Consider the following 16616-nt stretch of genomic DNA (forward strand, 5'->3'; position numbering starts at 1 on the left):
ACATCACAGGCGATCGGCTGGTCACTTTCAGCTGGCTGGATGTCCACTGGATTATGTGGAGCTGGTCTGTTTAACAGCTCCTGGAAATGCTCGGCCCATCTAAGTTTCTGCCCTTCCTCATCAGGAATTTTATTCCCTTCCTTGTCCTTTACTGGCCTCTCTGGTTTGCTGAACTTTACGGAAAGCTTTTTTATCGTGTCGTATAGGGTCTTCATGTTCCCATGCTGTGCTGCCTCCTCTGCCTCTACTGCCAGTGCCTCTATATAGCCCTTCTTGTCTGCCCTTATGCTTCTCCTGACTGCCCTGTTTGCTTCAGAGTATACTCTTCTTGAGCTTTGGCTTTTCCCGCCCGTGTGCGACTGCTGTTCTTTGCCGCCTTCTTCTGTTTTCTCTCCTCTATCCTTTCCAAGGTCTCTGGTGTCATCCATTCCTTGTGGTTATGTTTCTTGTTGCCTAGTACTTCCTGACATGTTGCTGTCACTGCTGTTTTTTTCAGAAGAGATTTGGTGTAGAGTAAAAAAAAGAAGGGGGCCAAAGATAGACCTCTGGGGGACTCGTGGCAATGAGAATTTACTTGACCCTTGACCCTAAATTTACCCCTATTGATTCTGACCCAAATGCATTTGGGTCCCCATCCAGGGCCTTATTTGGTTCCCCATCCAGGCCCATGCATTTGGGTCCCCATCCAGAATGGGGGTACATTTACTATAATATTTTTTTTGTCTTAGGAATGTAACAAATACAAAAAAATAATATTATTGAACTCAAGTCTCCATGGTGTGACTAATCAATAGAAAAAAAGTCATTTTGGGGTGAACTACTCCTTTAAGTGGTTAATGGAGTCATCAATATATACATCTAATTAATTGATGCCTCTTTTGAAATAATCCCTGCCTAAAATGACCACAGTGCTACAATCCCATTTTCAGAAATTATCAATTATTAATTTAGATTGAAGACAATGTTTCCACAGGAACTCACAGAGAGAACAGCTGGGTTGCAACTTGTCAGTGTCGTCCTCTGGGACACATCTGTGACTGTTCAGTTGGGCTGCAGTGCTACCATCATAGCAAAACTTAACACTCACTGTCTGACTAATCAGCATTAATAAAGAATTGTTTAGTAGCCTGATAGGCTAGCCTATAGTTTTACCTTGTCTCAAATATAAAATAGTTATGCAGTGTACAGAACATAATTTGACAAGATGAGAGTGACATGACATGACATGACATGACATGACATGACATGACATGACATGACATGGTTTAACTGGTTGCTCATTGTTGTGAGGACAACTGTGATACTGCCTCATCAATGGCCACCGAAAGCAATGGGTGCAACTGTTATGTTAATGTTAACACACCCACATGCTGTCTCTTGGTTTGGTGTAGACCAGTGGTCTTCAACAGTTTGTCCGGGACCCCTAGGGGGTCCTCAGAGTTACTACAGGGAGGCCACCAAATGTTTGTGTGATAGGAACTTTTTTTTGAATCGGTGAAAACCGCTTCCAAGGTATAGCTTTGTCTGTCCCGTGTCCCGTGTCCCGTGCATGTTCAGTCCAATTGAGGATTGGTCAAGCTTCACATGACAATTTGGCTCTCCAGACAAAATCATTCATTCACACACACATATAATCTAAAACTAGACCAGGTCAACCTGGTTGTGCCAGACCCTGTCTGTCATCATCATTTATGACATCATGCCTTTTGTAGGCATGTCATCATCATGTCATCATCATATATACCCTTTATATAGAAAACCCGGACAGACCGACATTTGCTTATGTAGGCCTACCCATTTCATGGGTCTGGCAATTATAGAACTAAAGCACATAGAAAAGCACATAGAAAGTATAGATCTAGAACACAGAATGTAGATCTAGAACACATATCTAATAGCTCTAGAACACATAGAATAAAAATTCACAGCTTCACTTCGAACCAAGGTTTGATTTTTTTCATTAACCACTTGATCCCTAGTGTCGCTATTCTGAGGGGAATATTCGCCAACATTAGCAGATCATTAAGCTCACAACGCAAGCTTGTAGATCGGTTATTTAAAGCAGACCAAGTAAATGTCAAGTTTTGAGGATTTAAGTGGTTAATTAATGTCTGAAAATACACATTAAAGAAAAAAGAACGTATTTTCTATTAATTACGCTCCCCATGAAGCCTTGAATTCATTTTAAAATGAATAAATGTAAATCTTTTGAAAATAGCAGATCTACAAGCTCACAATGCAATGTATTGTATTGTGCATTGATAGATCAGCTATTTTCAAATGGCCGAAAATGTGTAGGGTAAGTGGGTAATGAATGTTTTGTGATAATAATCGAAATCTACAAAGTAACTATAGAAACTCAAGTTTTCAAATAATAGTGGAGTAAAAGTACAATATGGAAATATTCCAGTAATGTAAAAATAGCTCAAATTGTTACTTAAGTACAGTACTTGAGTACATTGAACAATCAATCAATCACTGACACTTATGCGCATGGGGCCACACCTGGAAAGAGACACTTCCAGGGGAGTATGCGTTAAGTGAGCAAGTTTCACTGAAAAAGTGGGCGGGGATTTCCTATTGCTCTTTCAATTCTTATATACAATGCCCAGGCCAGAACCCGTTTTGGTCTCAGTGGTCCGGGTCCACCCTTGAAACCACCTGCTCTATAAGAACCTCACTCAGAACACAACAGTCAGAAAGGCAAGAAGGTCTGCACCAAGAGACAACAAATCTGCTGAACAACTCAGTTCGCCTTCTCACTTACAAATTGCCAAGCAAAGGAATCTCTGCTGCAGCTTCACAGAAACACAAACTTCTAGCCTATCGGAGTAGAATTAGAGCGGTGAACGCACTGGGAAGAGCCCATTTTGACAAGCGAGTCGCATCTCTTCATTCACTTCTAAAAAGAATCGGTTCCTGCGGAAAGAGCCGTCACCAGCCTCACGATGATGCGAATGGCAGAAAGCCGCATCCACAAGAACAACCTTTTCAGTGCCATGGACCGCTTCATGGGCGCCGTCAGCAACATGGATCAGACAGTCATGCTGCCCAGCATGCTGCGGGACGTGCCCATGGATGAGGACAGTGAAATGGGCGCTCTGAAATCCAACATGGATGACGGGGACATGTACAGCTACTACAACCTGCTGAAGTCCATCCGCCAAGACATGGAGCTGGGCGTCAGGCGCACCGCAGCCGAGGGGAGGCGCGAGGACGGCGTAAGGATCACTCGTAGAAATTCATCCGCATCCTTATCGTCCGCATCATCGTTGACATCTGAGGAGTCAGACGAGGAGGACGAAGACTTGGAGAAGCAGTTCCAGTACCACCTGACAGGCCTCCAAGGGGTCCTCTCCAAGCTGACGCAACAGGCCAACTGTCTAACCAACCGCTACAAACAGGAGCTTGGTATTGGAGAATGGGGCAAGACATCTCCGAACTCTTTGTGCTGATGATTTTGTGGGTTCAATTTTTTTGCAATGTTTTGTACTCTAATGTATTTATGCAGCCTGTCAAAGACTGTGCTTTAAGCTTGTGTGATACACATATGAAACCTATTTTTACATTAATTTTTAAGATGCATAACCTATTTATACATTTATTTAAAGCTGCATAACTTATTACCTCACAAAATGTTTTTATTTTTTATTTTAAAGTACTTTGCATTAACCATAAGACTTCATTTTTTTGAACGCTTTTTAAACGCTGCGGTGGTGAATATTGACACAAGATTTAGCTGATGATGTCAATGTTAAAACCTTCTTTAAATGATGCTTGCATGGAGGGAGGCAGATGCTTTCTCAAAGCTTATGATCTCTGTATTCTTTAAGTCCAATGAACTGGAATCAACTGATATTTCATCAAGGAGAATAATGAAAGTTTTCATGAGATGCATGTTTCTGGTGTTTTGTTTCCAAGGTAGTACTTGAGATGTCCAAATTCCCATATTAGTATGAGCAAAACCTTTTTGTACTGTATATGGTTTCTGATTTTGTAAATATATTAAATACTTTTTTAAACAAACTTCATCTTTGTTATGCATTTCTTGTTTCATATAATACTGTATGTCCTATTTTGGCCACATGTTTATATTTTCCTTTCGTAACTCACTGTTTCCAGGCATTTTTATTTCTTCAATTAGTCATGTCTTGATTGGAAAAACAAAAACAAAACACGCATGCGTGGATTGCGCGCACACACTCATCTGAGAACATGTTTTTTTATATACAGTATGTATATGGGTGAGTTAATAATTCATTACAGTATATAATATTATAATTATAATTACTTAAGTAAATAAGAAAGATACTCTATCTAATGGACAAAGGAGTCTTGTTAATGTTATATATTCTTGGCCAGCAGACAAAATGTTTTCACATTGCACTGAAAAAGTGATGCGATGCAGGGAATGGCATAATTCATTTCTTGAGTAGTCTGACCAAAGTGCCGTTTATGCCATTTACCAGTACATAGTTCTCACTGTACAGAGACTTAAATGCACAAAGACATGGAAGTCTATCTGCGGGAGTCCTTTGCGCAAGGCCACGAAGAAGGCCTGTCATTTTGCGTTTGTATCTTTGTCTTTTATCTTTTCGCTCCAGTGTGTTCTATGACTGCTCCTGTTCTTTCCTCTTCTCTGAAAAGTATGCACAAAGTTTCTCATCACAGAAATCCCTCTGATCTCATCTATCTGTCCAATTTCACCCAAGCACCACAACCTTGGAACTCTGGGACTGCCAATCAGCTGTTCAGAAACGTGAACTGAATTCAACCTCATTTCAGTCTCTGCAGTTCCTCACTGAGACTCGGATAACCCTAGAGAACGCTGCTCACACGTCCTCTCTCAGAACCCTACAACTTCAGCAACTCTCCCAGGCTTTTGGAATGTGTATAATATACTCCCCCAGCAGAAAGTGTGAGTATATATATGTATGAGAGAGAGAGGGAGAGAAAGAGAGAGAGAGAGAGAGAGAGAAAAAGAGAGAGAGAGAGAGAGAGAGAGAGAGAGAGAGAGAGAGAGAGAGAGAGATAGATAGATAGATAGATAGATAGATAGATAGATAGATAGATAGATAGATAGATAGATAGATAGATAGATAGATAGATAGATAGATAGATAGATAGATAGATGTACGGTATCTCTACACAGACGGACAGACGGACGGACGGACGGACACACACACACACACACACACACACACACACACACACACACAGTCTCTGCGTGGCGAAGACAAAAATCACATATGATAAAAGAGAAACCGACAGGAATACAGCAGATTTGAAATCAAAAGTTGCACAGTCAATCCGGTGAGTAAGGTAAGATGTTATCGTATGTTTTTTTTTGTTTTTGTGTACAATTCGTAAAAAAAGAAATCCTTTGATGTAAAAATAAAATACAGCCCTCTTCATTGAATTGGACTGCGGTAGAGGTAGGGATGGGACGATACGCAATATTATCGTTTATCGTGATAAAAAACACTCACGATAATCGTATCGTGGAGATTTAATTTATCGTGATATCGTCCTCCATCATGCACTGGGATCAATTCACCTTTTATTTGCCGAGCTGCATATCCGGTACCACTTAAACCCTCTATAATTGGCAAAAGGTACTTATAATATACGTACTTGATACAGTCCTTTTTTCACTCTCTATCAAAAGTCTTTGCCAAAAAATAGCCAATCTACAAGCTCACAAGCTTGTAGATCTGCTACTTTTTGGCAAATGTTCCACCCCAGGATAATGGTTTTTGATTATCGCGATAATATCGTAAATCGCGATTTATTTTGTCTCAATAATTGTGATATGAAATTTCATCCCCAAAAAATCCTCCCATCCCTAGGTAGAGGTAAAGTGATCAATCCATCTCTCTCCCATCTTGCCCCACTATATCATATTATTACATACATGGGTGTGCCTTGTATCTGCTTCAGACAGTTTACATGTAGGTCACCAGTAATACAGTAGCTGCATTAAAGTGCAATATTGATGAACTGCTTCAATGCCTACCATGACAGCAGCAGAAATTGGCTGAGTTCTGAGTAATGCATTGACATACCCCTGAGCAGAAGCCATTAATCACACTAGCAAGAGGTCACTCTGATGAATGCCAAGTCAGGGGTAATGTCTCAAAAACACATTTAAATGGATAACCTGTACAACACTTGCAGTAAACTATAAATATAATAGCAATAAACATTATTTATAAAGCACTTTTCTAAACACAGATTATCATGTGTTTTAAAGACCATCATAATAGCATACAGTACTTGATTATCTTGCTGCTGCTACTACTGCTGCTGTTGACACTGCCTGGGGAAAAGGCATATAGTTGGTCATGAAACATCTGTCCTCGTGAGGACTTCCATTGCCAGGGGCGTCACACCAAATTCTGGGCCCTGGGTACAAGGATTCACTGCGGGCCCCCCATGAATGTTAACTATTGAAAAATAGCAGTTATACAAGCTCACAGCGCGGCACCGAGTGGCGCGCTGCGAGCTTGTAGATCTGCTATTTTTGAAATCTTTTGAAAATGTTTGCAAGAAACCTATGTTTCCATGTCAGTGGTGCTCAAACCTTTTCATGTCAAGGACCCCCAAGATGATATATATTTGGCCACGGACTCCCATCTCAAAATATTTAATTCCAGGGACCCCCCCAGAAGCAAAATTTGAGTTACAAATGTTCGCTTAAAAAATACATATTCAAAGATTTTCACACATTTTCACGACTTTTCAAAAATAGCAGATATACAAGCTCACAGCGCGGCACCAAGCTAAAGTTACTAGGGCCCCTCCACCTTGGGCCCTAGTAACTCAGTCCCTCTTTCCCTCCCTTGTGACGCCCCTGTCCATTGCTGATGCTGAGGAGGACCCTTGGTTTCGATTAGGTGCTTAGACTTCCGCCTGCTCTACTCCCCCTTACCCAAGAGCCATGGTGGTCCCACCCATGTCTGTAGGGCTGAACGAAGAAGAAGACAATCTTCTCAGCCGACTTGACCATCGAAAATAGGGCTTCATATATCCAACAGAATCCAATCCCTCCTTGGGCTCAGTACCTCTAATCCTCCATGCACGCACGAACGCACGCACACACACACACACACACACACACGCACGCGCACGCACACGCGCACACACACACACACACACACACACACACACACACACACACACACACACACACACACACACACACACACACACACACACACACACACACACACACACACACACACACACACACACACACACACACACTACCGTACCTCATGAAGGCTACTGAAAGTGCATTGGAGAGATCATTTTCCATGCTGAGAATGATCAAAAACAGACTAAGGACATGATGCATGAAATTAAGACTCATCCATCTAAAGTTCCATTCTAAAAATTCTAAAATCTGTGTACAAGGCGTTGCTTGCAGAAAATAACTGATGCTGATTAAACAAAGGTTAACTACATAAATCATCATAAACCAAATAGAATAGAAAGTCTTATATGCACTGGACACTACGGTTTGTTGCACCATAGGCTACATCTGTGGAATATGCAATGCATTAAAGACATACAGCTAAAGCTCAACACATTAAGCAATAGACTAGTTTGCAAATCCCGCCCCATTCTGCCCTGTTACTATGATGGGACATTTTCCCTGGGCAGATTGTTTTTATAGTGGCAGTGAATGGGATTTTTTTATGTTTTCATAGCCTCATTACAGCTATATAAAGTACCAAAGGAAAAACATCTAGGTGATATTAATAAAAAGGGAAGACAAAGGTACAGTAGTTACATTGCAAAACATTGGGTTTCCCCGAAAATATATGTTTTAATGTGTTTAATCCCAGTGGGACAGAATCACTATTGCAGATTCTTTTATAGTGGAAGTGGATGGGATTTTTTTTTGTTCATAGCCTCATTACAGCTATATAAAGTACCAAAAAAACACATCTACGTGATATTAATAAAAAGGGAAGAAAAGGGTACAGTAATTACATAGCAAAACAGTAGTTTCCCCCCGAAAATATATGTTTTAATTAGTTTAATCCTCTGGATCAGAGAGAGAATAGAAATAGCAATAGAAAGCGCATTGAATCTTGGGTAGGAAGAGGAGAACTATAATCTGTTCTCCTCACATACACGTAATTCTGCCCATTTAAAATATATGTACCCAATCGTAACTAGTTAGACCATTGATAAGGTCCATGTGAACTAGTTTGTTGAAGCTTATTCATTATGATGAGCGAGATCGCCCCCTACTGCCGCGGCCGTACCAGGCGATTGCCGTGCTCCGCACTGCGGACAGTTTTTGAAAGGCTGAAGCAACATTCTCCACTGCACAAACTCCACCCCCGATAGCAAAAAGTGAATGTTTTTTCTGGTTGGCCAGTCAGGGAGTCTCAGGGACCAATCAGAAGGCTGACAAAAGGTCTATAGAGCATCGCAGTTGAAGCCCCACCCCGTCCTCACTCTGGTGTCGGAAGCGTTTTCCGCATTCATTTCTTCCATAGACATTTCATAAATTATTTATTTAAACGTTTTTAAGCCTTGGACAAAGCCACCTCGGCTGGAGAGGGATCATGTCAATATTCAAATTTTTTTGAATGCAAAGATTAATTAGAAAGCTGAAAAAAAGGGCAGGGTACAAGACTGTGTACATCATTATTTTTAAAATTGCGGAAACTACACTCCCAGAATGCATTGCGAATGTTGTTGTCGTTTCCTGAAATAAAGCCCTTAAATCACGCTCAGTTTAGTTATCCAGGCCAGCATATGGCCTGAAATGTAGTGATTGTCATCTCTGTGGACGCTCTTATCGTCATCCTTAACATAGTGCATCATATAATTCATATTTGTAAAAGAAAGACGATCGCTCACGGGAGTTCTGCTGACGTGCAATATAATCCGCCGGGAAGACAGGGGGCAGTAGCTACTTCCGCGGTAACCGCAAGATACATGAAAGAAGAAGAAGCTAGACCAATCACAGACGTCGATTTCACCGGATGTACATGTTTAGCAGTATGGGAAATGCAGTTCTTCTCTGTGCGATCTTGATTAAAACGTGCTTTTACTAAAACTAGAGTGATTGCATACATACTCGGGGGTTCTACAGGAGCATATAGAACCATTTTACAACCACCAGCCTAGTGGTAAGTGTACATTGAATTGCTACGACTTTGTAGCTGATAATGAAAAACGCTATGGTGAAAATGAATGGGTTGTTTACTTCCGACACCGCACTGCGATGCTCTATTAAGCAACACTCACCACACTCCACAGTAGACCCATTACACTGACTCATTTAGAAGTGATTCATAATGGGCAGAGGTTCCTCAACATAACAGTGCATATCACAGTCACATCCAGTCTCAATATGATGTGACTTTCAAAGGTCACTGAAAAGGTCTGGCCTAATCGCAAATTCACGCTGGTGCTGACTGAACATCACTCTGATAGAGCGAGAACAGACCTGACCTCTATCCACCCCACATCCACCCCAACCACCTCACCGACTCGTGCCAATCAAAAGAAATTGCTGGCTTAGTCTAGGTGCCTCTGCGAGTCTGGAAATTGAAATAGAACTGCATTTTGATAGAATATGCCTAGCCCTAGCCCAATTATGGTCTGCCTCTCAGGCATTTGACTTCTCATTAGTTCCCTTTCTCGTCAGTGTTTCTTCATCAGTAAAGGAAAAGGGTTCAGTGTTTCCGCAAACCCTTCAATTTCATTGGGAGAGGGGGCTCTTTAATAGTTTAATTTTCACAGCTGGTGGTGTAGTGTGTTATAAAATGGAAACGACGAAGTCAGGTAGAAACAGGCTGCCAATTTCCAGTCTCTTTCACTTTGCTCTGCACTTTGTAGAGCCCAGCCATGCAAAAAAAGAGCAATTCCGCTTTCTACCTATTAGTGAACAGTGAACACATGCTCCATATCTCTAGTACAGAGTTCTGCTGTTATAGCTGCCTGCTCTACAGTATGTGATGCCATGCTGCATGCATGCATGCTCATGGAGCATGTGTTCACTAATAGGTAGATAGCGGAATTGCTATTTTTTTGCATTTCTGGGCTCTACGCATTGCACAACGTGTCTCAGTATAATGTAATTAAAAACATTTATTTTACAATTTCATTCCACGATTTTTGTAACACATTTTTTTCACGCAGTGCCAATTTCTAAGTGTACTTCATGGGCGCTACTCTTCCTCTGCCAACCTGGGGAGAGCAATGAACTGAGTTCATGCTTCCTTCAATGCACGAGGAGTCCAAGCCACTTCTTTTCATCTGACAGGGCGGAGTTTCCCCAGTGGGACAAACGCATGGACTGAACATGTTATTCCAACCATTTCCTTTCCCCTCCATCAGGAGCCCCGGCTGACCGGGGGGAGGCAGTATAGGGACCAGGATTACTGCATGTTTTTTGTGAGGGTACTTATAGGCTAGGGGACACGGGGAGAACATGCAAACTCCGCACAGAAAGGCCATTTCATAATGTACTGTTAAACAGCTTGTGTCTGTTTCTCTGCACTGGATTTTGTGCACATTCACTTATTCTTAGTTCCCCCTAGAAATTGAACTTTTAACAATACTTTCAATGGCTTTCCCCTGCGCCACAAAAGTCAATTGTCACAAGTTTGCTATAACAGTTTAAATATTCATATTTACTGTATGATTAGGAAGGGGGGGGATGAACCAAAGTTGCCGTTGGCCAGGAGCAGATAAGCCAGGTAAACACGATTAATTTGGAATGTGGATCTGAGGATATTAGTCAAGGTCAAGCTCATGAAGGTCAACTTTATTGTCCCACTTGAAGTTGTCCCACCTTCCACATAATAGTGGAAGATGGGAAACAATTGGTGGTGAAAAGAAATAAAAGCAGTCTAAACATGTTTACACTGTAGTCAAACAACACTAAACTAAAACCAAAAAAGGACAAACAAGTTTTTAAAAAGTACAAAAGTACATCAAGAAGATTATGGCCACAAGTTGGAGTGCACGGTTGTTTAATTATGAAGTATTTGGCATATTTTGTTTCTAGAGCCTGCAGTAAGTAGAAGACAGTCTCAGCTTTTCAAATAGGTTCAAGTCAGTTATTTGTTTGATCATTGTTTGTGAATTGTTATGTTGGTTCATTGTCTATGTCAATTGAAATGTAAAAGTGTCGTGTCATGAAGTCCAGCCCATATGGACTTAAATAAAGAAAAATCAATCAATCGGTAAAAGCTTGTAATTTGTATGCCCATTAGTCTCAGTCGTAGTTCTAGAATTGCTTGTCTTGTGTTAAATTCGCATCTATGGAGTTGACAAAAATATATCTGAATTTGGTTCAAATAAATAAATGGAGGCATGCAAAAAACAACAACAAAGAAGCAGGTATAAAAGAAAACCCCTGCCCTGACTACGAAACACATATATATTGGATTGTCCATGGTAAATTGTAGGCTCCATGCACAAAAATCTATTTTTGGACAGCCAATGTTCACAGTGATAAACGTGTATAAGGTAACCTTCTGAACCTTGTTGATGGTGTGTGTGAGGGAGCTGACCCATCTTTTTCCATAGTTAATGAGGTTCTACAGAGCTTGCCAAATCCCACGGGAATCAATAATGCTTTAACACGTTTCATAGCATGTCTATTCATCTTCATTTGGATTATGTGGCTGTAATGTACACATCAGAGCTTAAATTAGAGATTGTTTAGACTCGCAGAGGAGAGGAGATTACTCAACCCTATAGCAGGAATTTCTTTGCAATTTGGGGTTCATCTACTGTGTTAGTGAGACTTATCAGTCAGGCCCACAAATGGGCTGGTGTTTCTTGATATGATTTCCAAATGATTTCGTCTAGATTTAGAGAACAAAGACAGTTTTCACTATTTAATAATAATCAATTTCTTGCTCTATGCCAGCTAAATCATCAGGAGTTCATAATTGACCCAAATACGTATGTCCTCCTCATGGGTCAAGTTAAATTTAATCTAAGGATTGGTAATGTGAACAGTTAGTGATGGCACTGTTGTGTAGTCCATTGGCTGCATGTGCCCACGTGAAGGGACAATGACTCCATAATTGTATCTCACATTAATGTACACAAATGTGTGAATTGACAACCTCAGTGGTTCAATTATGCACATGTGAGTTGATGAGAGAGAGGCTTTTCAAACATAAGCGATAGACCTAATGGAATGGAACGCTCAAATGGAGTTCTCATCTACTTACTGGCCAAATTGGTTCGGTGGAATTTTAAATGTACACGTGTTGTGTGATCAGAGCTGACATAGGAGTGTATTGCACTGTATGCATAACGTAAACAGACAGTGCACATACAGACAGACCCCACCCCACCCACCCACACACACACACACACACACACACACACACACACACACACACACACACACACACACACACACACACACACACACACACACACACACACACACACACACACACACACACACACACACACATACACACAAACACACTTGCACATACAATATTCAGTGGACATCAAATAGAAGAACATACATTTCGCTTTGCCTGTCTTCAATAATGCAAATGATTCATATTCTGATATTTTAATATTTTAATATCTCCCCTTATAGTTTAATATAATAATAATAAATAATAAATGTGTCCCCTTTAGCTGTTGTTTTGGCATTAGCCAAGTGCATCTGCACATACCGTACCTGGAGTTCACTGACTGCGTTTACCCATCCTAACTTTTAGGAGCAGTGGGCAACTATTGAAAAGCGCCCAGGCTAGGGAGCATTTGATGTGTCTTAGTCAAGGACACAAGCCTGGAGGAGACACCAGGGACCAGGGTTCCAAGACAGCTGCTCTACCTCCTGAGCCACTGCCACCCAGTAGTAGTTCTATTCTCCAACTTTTCAAAGTGTGAAAAAAAAAACAGCAGCTTAGGTACTTTATCCTGTACTATATTATACTCTTATGTGAGGGGGTGGAAGACAGCGTTATTCTTTTTTCGTTAAAATGTATTTCTTTGGAAACTCTTGTGTTTTATTATTATTTCTGTTAAGTGAATGCTATTTTATATGTTTCCCTTATTATACATTTCCTTATTTGCTTGTGTTTAATAACGTTATTTCTCCCTACATGAAACTCCCCTTCTGATATATGTGTGTGTGAAGAGCCTGATAGGTTAACCAGCGGCCGCTACTCGGCCAATGAGAAGAGACTGACGTCATGCCCGGCCAATGAGAGGCTAGTGTCGGGCAGGGGGCGGCCTTTATAAGTGGGACTCTGTCACTCTGTTACTGAACGTGAAAGGAGGAGGACGTGTGTGTGAGGCAGGTGAACAGGCAGAGGTGACCAGTGTTATGAGGGACTGAGGACAGACACAGGAGGGCATGAGCAGTGAGCCCTACCTAGAACTATTGATGATGAACTTGAGTGAGCTCCACAGTGCAACGCAGTGAGTCAGACAACACGGTGGCCCAGCAAAACCGGTGAAGTTCCCGCGGACCATCTATCCTGACCAGACGAGCCGCTCCATCCGAGCTGACTAGAGGGGTCGCAGTGGTGACAGTGGTGTCGTGCGCAATACCCGCACTGGCAGCCATTGGCTGCCTCCGTGTGAGTAGAGAATCTGTGCACCATTTGTCTCTTCAAGCCACTGACCTGAGTTATGCCAATAAGTTAAAGTATACAAGGATACTGGCCTATTTTCCTTGTTCGCAGATACGAAGGCCTGAGACGTAGATGTTACTGAAGAGTTGCTGTGTCCCTCTACACGTCTTCTACTCACCCTGCTTATTATCATAATTATTATTATTATTATACCTGCCTGCGCCTATTAGTATTATATATATAACACACGTCCTATTTGAGCTAATGATTTGCAATATTCATATTATTATATATACGCCTTAAATTGCTAAGTGGCGAATATTGCACCCGCACTTTAATTGTGCGGTGGGAATTGATAAAGGGAGGAAATTACCCGGGTTGTGATCTTATTGTTGGTTGTTTTTTAGGTTTTTTAGTTAGAAGCGCTATTTAGGAGTGTTAGGGTTTTATTTGTGTTTTGAATGGTTTTATGGCGTATAGAAGCCCCTGTATTTTAGATAATAAAGAATTTGTTATACCTTTGGAAATACTGTGTCCGGCTCCTTCTCTCCTGGGTTTATATTGCTCTGAACACCTGAAAAACGTACCTGTGTGTCTTAAAAGGGTTATTATTATATATCTCCTTTTCCTCTTTTATAGAGGTGGCGTTGTCGGAAGTCTTATAATTATATATGGAAATGCTAATGATAATACTGAAATAATACACTTGAATCAAAAGGTGTGTACTATAATTATTTATTTGCAAATCCAAGAAAGTAAGGTGTTGACAAAGAGTACCAGTTTATTCTGGCTGTTAATGTGAGTCTGGCCACTCTTACACTTAAGTTATACTCTTAAATTTGCTTGAGAATGTGTCAAATGTTCAACAGCGAAGTGATGTGAACCATGTGGTCTGGAAACATCAGCTCATCTTAATTTGCATGGGCCTGCCTGAGCAAACAAAATGATAATCTTACTCTGAACTATATCCGCTAAGCTTTGCTTCCAGCCTCCTTTGAACAAGCTATAATTCATAGATACTGGACAGCAGGCATATATCCATTCTTTATGGTTTACGCTATAGCGATGCAAGCAAATTCGATTATGTTTTGTTCATGAGAATAATGGCCAGAGGGGCAGACAGGCAGATGGATGACCAGTGTCCTGAGGGTGAGAATTATTGCCGCCTACATAGACCCAAACCCAGTGAAAAAAAACACCATTATATTAGCCCATGAGGTTAATATTTCTCTTTTGGCATGATTGTGGATTCAGGAGCAGTCAGCTACCCCACGATATTCTGTCCTACTCAACACTTGCGATACCGGTCAACACTTTGGTTTGCAGCTGCAGTGAAAATTAATTAATAAAAAAAAGGATACATGTACAGTATATATATGCATACATATACAGTAGATGTACATAAGCATGCTGTAGATAAGCAGATCAAAAATATTTAAAGAGAAAACGATCAATGCCTGTATTCAGGATAATAAAATATTTATCCAATGTATGCGGATGCATGTTGGTGCTGTATGTAAACACATTTTTTAATTTTATTTATTTATTTATTTTAGGTTGGAAACTGGGAAACTATTCACAGTAAATTGAAATACAAGTGCACGGGTTTACAACTTGAAACAATGTGAGGCACCAACTGTGTCTTCCCCCTACTGAGGAGGACAACAACAGAGCCTAATCCCAAATAGTATTGACTGACGTGTGAAAGATTTGGACCACAGGGCACTTCAGGTCACTGCAAATTTTCTATGGCTGCTAGCAGGTGAGGTTGATTGATTTCTGAGGTGGAATAAGCTCATTTAAATCGACACAATCATAACTGCCTCCCCTCCGTCTTCCGAGGGACATTAGTATTGGTCTCACCCTCTTTCGGCTGAAAAACAAACAGGCGGTGTGTTTGTCTGTATATATTACTCCAGGGTTTGCAACTAGGTGGCAGTTTCATGATACTAAATTAATGGAGTGAGTGAACCACCTTGGTCTCCCATTGATTCCAATAAGACAAAGCAGCCAAGTGAGAAGAGTAACACAGTTGGCTTGATAAACACGCTGAGGAAGGACTTTCTGCCTTTGGACCAGCTGGGGAATGTTTTATGTTCTACCATAAGCAGGCATGGGGAGTACTGTGTCAGCATTACAGTAATCAGATTATACAAATATTATGATGATGATTATTATTATAATTATCTAATAGTGATAACCTCTTAAAAATCTGATAACGGAAAACGGAACAATTTGAAAAAATCTATTCTTCAAATTGTACATAATGAATGGCTGTAGACTAGAGGGTGGTGATGAGGATTAATTACAGTACATCCATTAAATCAGAATGAATCTCTACAAAAACTCAACAGCATGTCTTATGCAGTAGATTTGATTGGGAAAGTAACCAAAAACTAAGGTAAAAGTGTCCAAAATCTTAATGTAGGTAGGGATGTCTGAGGACTTGTAACTTGTAAGGCACTGCATGATCTATCCCCCAGCTATATCAGATCCTCAGGCTGAGTTCTTCTGTTCTAAAGCCCAGATTTAAGTCAAAAGGTGATCAGACTTTTGCTGTCAGGGGCCCATGGCCAGTGGATAACAAAGAGACTGCAAAACAGCCAAAAGGCACGCACATCTAAGGCCAGTCTAGGCTGGGTGCTGGACTAAAGTATAGGATACAAATAGAAAAATAAAAGTCCAAGTTATGCTCCCAAAGAGTAAGTTTGTGGAGAGGGGGCAGTTAGGGGTTGGGTGTCTTGCTCAGGGACACTTCAACACATTGCTGGGAGCTGGAATCGTACCTGGGACCTCCAGAGTCCTAAGCGGGCTCACTAACCATTCAGCTATGTCCACCCGACCATATAAACAGTTAGAAATCAAAATGAAAAATATGTACAGAAAACAGTTGTTTGCACTCCTTTAAGACAGTTGGTAGGGTGTTCCCCATTTTTGACATAGCAGGAGAATTAATCTAACCCCTTGTTTGAGCCAAATCTGGGTTGAAAGTGATTAGTGGAGAGCTCCCTCTGGAGTTATGATTGT

General features: G+C 40.9%; 1 protein-coding gene across 1 annotated transcript in view; it reads left to right on the top strand.

The window, feature by feature from the left end:
* Window positions 1-2948: 2948 nt before the first annotated feature.
* The window catches only part of LOC308289963 (mid1-interacting protein 1-B-like), a gene marked incomplete at both ends in the record, with an annotated part of 156057 nt that continues 142389 nt past the window's right edge, over window positions 2949-16616 (top strand). Inside the window, one exon of the mRNA XM_080731743.1 lies at window positions 2949-3426. Coding sequence (XP_080587869.1) covers window positions 2949-3426 — 478 coding nt within the window. The remainder of the gene's footprint in view (window positions 3427-16616) is intronic.

This window comes from Nannobrachium achirus (assembly GCF_963921795.1).
Source record: "Nannobrachium achirus genome assembly, chromosome: 8".
In the NCBI taxonomy this organism is placed as follows: Eukaryota; Metazoa; Chordata; class Actinopteri; order Myctophiformes; family Myctophidae; genus Nannobrachium; species Nannobrachium achirus.